General features: G+C 38.8%; 1 protein-coding gene across 1 annotated transcript in view; it reads left to right on the plus strand.

The window, feature by feature from the left end:
* Positions 1 to 1,850, plus strand: part of PPP1CC (protein phosphatase 1 catalytic subunit gamma) — a 31,320-nt gene extending 29,470 nt beyond the window's left edge. The window contains exons 6-7 of the mRNA XM_034791174.1: positions 34 to 168; positions 643 to 1,850. Of these exons, the coding sequence (XP_034647065.1) occupies positions 34 to 168; positions 643 to 732 (225 nt within the window). The 3' untranslated portion in view covers positions 733 to 1,850. The remainder of the gene's footprint in view (positions 1 to 33; positions 169 to 642) is intronic.
* Positions 1,851 to 6,000: the final 4,150 nt, after the last annotated feature.

Here is a 6,000-nt window from a genome sequence, read left to right on the forward strand (position 1 = left end):
TTCTACTCTAATAGAGCTATTTTTCTATTAAAGGTGGTTGAAGATGGGTATGAGTTCTTTGCAAAAAGGCAATTGGTAACTCTGTTTTCTGCCCCAAATTACTGTGGAGAATTTGACAATGCTGGTGCCATGATGAGTGTGGATGAAACTCTAATGTGCTCTTTTCAGGTACAGTACCTTAAGATTTTGCCCTTTAATGAATTTGCTTTTTTATTAATTAAAAAAAAGTACTATTATAGAAATATTTCTCACTGCAAATAGATTTTTACAAATGTGAAAGGTGGCTGGAAAGGCTACATTCAGTGCAGTCACCCTTTCTCTTCTCAGAAAGTATTTAGGTTCTGTCCACATTGACATAAAGTAGAGCACACTTCTCACCTTGAATTAGATTTTTCCAACTGAAGTCTCATCTGTTTCCTCTCTCCTACTGTCATGTGAGTCCAGATCGTCTGGTCTAGTACTAGCATAACTGTTAGGTGGGCAGGGAGCACACTACTCCTAGCATTGAGCATGCAGAGTTGCTGGCTGACTTTACTCATAATGGTCACCTGTATGATGGTTTTTACAAGCAAATTAGCAGATTGGCTGGCTAGTTATTTGCTGGCTAAATCACCATAGTAAATGACTGAATTGTCTTTTCAGATTTTGAAACCTGCAGAGAAAAAGAAGCCTAATGCTAGCAGACCTGTAACGCCACCAAGGGGTATGATCACAAAACAAGCAAAGAAATAGTAAATTTGGTACTGCCTAGTTGGGACTTGTATTATAGTATATAACCTCCATTTTTAAAACTGTAACGTGTACTGTTCAGCTTGCTCAAAATAGATAACGTGTTTGTGGTTTTTCATTTTGATTTAATGAATGGCATTTGCTGGTTGTAACAGCAAATGAAAGACTTTTCTCCCTTCCCAAGAAGAGTTTTTAAAACTTCCCTTATGTCGGTGTTACAGCTGTACACTCCACAGCATCTTATCCTGTCATTATGGGTAATTGTACAACTGACTTTTTTGAATCTGTACAATGAGTAGTGTAAATGCTTGTTTTCTTCTTTAGGAACTAAAGAGGGCACTAGTGTGCTGTGAGATTAGAAATTTGTTACTGTCTGAAGTTACATACTGTTTATACAAACCACTGTGAACTTTTTTTACTTTAAAAATTTGTTTTAAAGGGATTGCTTTTCTTTTAATGTCTTGTCATGTACACATTAGTTTTATTGCTGTCAACATAAGAAATAATCCTCAACCTGACCAGCATCACTGGTATGATGTATATTTAATTAAAGCACACTTCCCCTCCCATATGCTTTAAATGAAAATTAAAGCCATTATTTTAAATGTTTGTGTCTCTTTCCTGAAGCCAAAGTTTCTGTTTAAAAAGCTGTATCTACACAACCCATCAAGATGAATTGGCAGGGCTTTACATTCATGCCTTTCTCTTGGAGATAAAAGGAAGTTTTGACTTTAAATAGCAAGTTGTAATGCTGTGCTGTTTGTGCTATTAATGGTAAAGGTAAACAACGTTTTGTACAATTTCAATATATTCTGTTGAGTGAACCTTCTTACAGTTGCAGCTGTCCTGTGGCAGCCAGTTTCAGAAAGCAGTAACTTGTGGAAATGGTTCTAGATCTACCTGAGAATTTGTCCATTTCTGGCCTAAAACTTGCTTCCGCAAAGAAGCGTAGAAAATAACTTGCTAACCAGCCAAGCACAGGAGTTATTTCTGTTCACCAGTTTATACAAATCTAAGTCTTGTTTTTAAAAACAAAACTGTTAATCTTTTTTTGAACAGATGACAGTGTACAATACCATGTAGTGAAAATAATTCACTTATTAAATGAAGAAATTGTTAAATCTTCTCAGTGTCTATTTATCAGCACAATACACACCAGAGTTATCAGAAGATTTGGCTAAATTAGATCAATAAATTGATCTGGTAACCCACAAACTCGACTTGGAATTATGTCTGAGCTTCACACACCTGCGGTATGTTTCTAAAGGGAAGGTCTTGATATAGATCCATCATGCTTACCTGTAAAACTTGAGTGCCTCCCAATTAAAAGCAAGATGGGAGAGTTGTGCTGTCAGACTAACTTGCTAGACACACTCCTGTAGATCCAGTGTAGTGTACAAGTAAATCTAAGTTCTAAATTTGTCACTGAAAATACAGGCAGCTTAAATATTTGTCTTCCATAGATCAGGATAGCTGCAACACAACTCCTAGACAGTTTTGTTCGCTTTCCACTGGAATGGGGAAAGAATGTGCTGTAAGATCTTCCTGCAGCCTTGAACTGTGCTATTTTGCTTTCCCCTCAAACTTCAGATTCGTTGGAACTCCGCCCCCAGTTTCACCTTTGCAGCCCAAAACTTGGCCTCATATCTTCAGTAGGCTTTACTAGTATAATGGTATTTCTATTTAGTAGCAGTATAATCTGAGAAGGAATGTAGGTTTATAGTTAAACCCAAAAGCTTTAAATGATAGTAAATTCCTGGTGATGAAGTTCCCAGATAAGAATGCTAATGGGCAAAATACACCACACATTTTTTCTGAAAGAGCTTGCAAAGTAAGATTTTAAAAGTAGAATAAACTAGTTTGTCCAGTATCGCCAGCCTTCTTTCAAACAGCTTTGTCAGGAAGAACTCTTATCTCATATCTAAGCCTATGGTTATCTGGCTGTGTAATTACAGAACAAGTCTCCATCACTGTGAATGTTAGATTCATAGATTTTAAGGACAGAAGGAACCATTAGATCATTAGATCAGGAGTCAGACTGAAGAACTTCATTGTTACTCCAGTCTGAAAGGGATTATATGATGGGGGTTGGCTGTGATAGCAGGGGACTGGACTCAGCAGATAGGACTGAAGGGATCATTGAGCCCAATAACTTGGATTTGAGGAAAGCATATATTTGAGAGAGTCATCTAATCTTGATTTGAAGACTCCAACAGATTGAGAATTCACCACTTCCTTGGTGGCTTGTTCCAATAGCTAATCACCCTAGCTGTTCGCAATAAGGCAAAAAATTTTAACTTTAATTTGTCTGGTTGTAACTTCTAGCCATTGGCTCTTGCTCTGCCTTACAGATACCTTCTCCATAAGAAGCAGTAGTGACAGGGTTTTTTTCCCTGGTCAATTTTGTATAAGGGAACTTGTACCAAGGCACGGTTCTTATGCCATGCCCATCATGGTAAGTCTTTGCATCTACTGAGGCTCATCGCTTCTCCCTGTTATGCCCTTCAGCACGATCTCTGTTTACACCAGTCTAATGGGATAAAGTGCTAATACAGGAGTAATATGGTGAGCACTAACTAGCTAAGACAGTTAAAATATAGTCTTAAATATTGCATGTCCCTGTTGAGTATTGCTCAGACTTGAGCTTGTCTCTTACTAGAACACATGGGAACCAAGAATGGAGGCTTCTTGCTCCTATCTTTAAGTTAAATAGATGGCCCCATAGTGCCCTATCACACAGCCTTACTACATCACAGATGGGAACCATTTGCCTGATGAGAATTCCTCTGGTAGAGTTGGGTCATGTAATCCTGGCTTAATGTAAGTCAGAATGGAGATTTGATTAGGAAAATCTCAGGGTGAAGTTCCTGTCATACCACATGTGTTTTAACCTTGTAATATTTACAACTTATTTTCTACTCGCATTGAATAGGGGAGTAGAAAATAAATCCATTTAGTCTCTTTGGACAAAATTACAACTCTGGTTGATAAAGGCAGCTATGTTGATGTATACATGGACTTGTTGAAGGCCTGTGACAGCACTGGTAAGACTGCTACAAGAAGACTTCAAGAATGTGGAAAAAGCTCAAAGGAGGATAACAAATGTTATCCAAGACCTGGAAAATGAGTCTTAGGATGTGAGGCTTAAGGAGCTCAATTTATGCAAAGAGAAGGTTAAGAGGTGGCTTGATTAAAAACATATACTGTAGGTACTGACACATGCAAGATATCTAATGTGGGGAGCTCTTCGCTTGTGTTGACAGACATAATCAGGCCAAGTGGCTGGGAGTTGAAGTTAGCCTTCAAATAAGACACCACGTCCTAGAAGTGAGGATAATTAAACATTGGAATATCTTACAGCAGAGGTGGAGTCACCATCACTAGAGAGTTTTTAAAATTAGATACCTTTCTAAAAGATGTACTTTCCTACAGCTTGTGCAGGGGCTTGGGCTAGTCCTGGGTGTCCTTTCAGGCCATGAGGTCCTCCCCATCACCTTTCTTTCATGACCCATGAGGAGAACAGGATTGCCTGCATTGCCCTCAGTACACTTACAACACTGGCAACTCTGCATTGACAATGCCTATAATCAAAACTTAGGCTTCAGCTGGTTACCTGCAGCAGTCTTGAAAGATTTTTATTTTTATGCATAATTGGCAACATGTATCCAGGGTGTTTTCTTACATTCCTTGAAAGAAAAACAAATTCTCCACAGATAAAGATGGTGTGCCAGACGTGGTAGGCCTTGCCTTGAGGTGGGTACAACAAATCTTATCCTATTATGTAGATGCCTGCCTGGTGAGTCTTGCTCAGGGTGTGACCAACCTTCCCCCTCCCCACTAAAGAGGTACTCCTAGGCGACTGTTCAAAGACTGGGGGCATAGCACTGAATGTGTGACAGCTGCCCCCAAATAGTCTCTCAGTCTTAAACTGACTGCCAGATTTCGAATCTGGAAGAAATTTCATCCCAGGTCAGACATAGATGTTGGCAGTTGCTTCTCTTCCGCTGGAGCATGAATTGACTGCTAGGATCATCTGGGCATATTTCATCGAATCGGTTCTCTGCTATTGCAGGGGCCTAAGGCAATGGTGACGCTGTGGTGTCTCCTGTTTTCTGCCTATGGCACACACGAGTTTAACCTCTTAAGGATTTGGAATGCTTTAGTCTAACTGAAGTCAATAGGCTTAATATAGGGTTATCTGGGTGAAATTCAACAGTGTGATAGAGGTCAGACAACATCTAATGGTCCCTTCTGACCTTAAATTCTATTAAACTATGAATTAGGGAACTATAACTACTGGAAACTCCAGTCCCCAAACAGTAACTTCCTGTATCTCCTGGAAATTACATTTTTCTACTATGAACAAAACTTCTGTAACATCATCTGCCTGGAACTGGTCACTTGGCTCTTGTTTATTGTCTAGGCTGACTGACTGATTACTGCCACCAAGAGCAACAAGGAAGATAAATTATTCTTTACTAAAGGCACTACTGAAAATGAGTGGGGTGGGGAGGGAAGAAATAATCTATAAACAAGGATATATGATGCCTAATAAGGGAACTAAAATAAGTAACAATGCTGCTTACCAGATAAAGGAACAGTTTCTCCTAAAGTTCATCTTAAAGAGCAAGTATATCTGTAACAATCTAGAATGTGAGATAATTCGTGTATTCTAAACATCAATAACTGAATTTTAAAATCCTAAATTATTTGGAGATTGAAAATACAAATGTTCTTTGACAGTGAGGGTAAATGATAAAGTTGTTTTGTATTATGAGTTTTAAAATGTACTTAAAGATACATAGTACCACTGTTGTGTGTGGGTTTCCTTCATCTTGGGACAATGGTGATTTCAGTGGCCCTAACTATTACAAAGTTAATTATTTCAGGATTTGCAGGTGTCGCTGGTGGCTTATAATACTTATTTCCATCTACATATGCTCTAAAGGTTACCTCCTATCCAGACCTTACTATAGTTCATGCTTTTGTCATCTCCAGGCTCAATTAGTATGATTCATTCTAGTCCCAAGTGCTCTTGACCTCATTTTATGCAGAATGCTGTAGTCAGCTTAATCTTTGCTGTTAGCCTGGCTACTGACAATTTCTAAGAGAAGTTCAGAGTGCTGGTTATCTATAAAGTCCTGCATTTTCTGGGCATGGGAGAAGCTTCCCCTTGTGTCTTGTTAACGACAGTTAAGAGTAGCTTGCAGGTTTGTGCTGTCAGTTCCTGATTAAAAACGGCAATGTCTTCACTTCCTCTTGTGAAGAGCC

The sequence above is a fragment of the Trachemys scripta genome, chromosome 15 (genome assembly GCF_013100865.1).
Source record: "Trachemys scripta elegans isolate TJP31775 chromosome 15, CAS_Tse_1.0, whole genome shotgun sequence".
Classification (NCBI taxonomy): Eukaryota; Metazoa; Chordata; order Testudines; family Emydidae; genus Trachemys; species Trachemys scripta.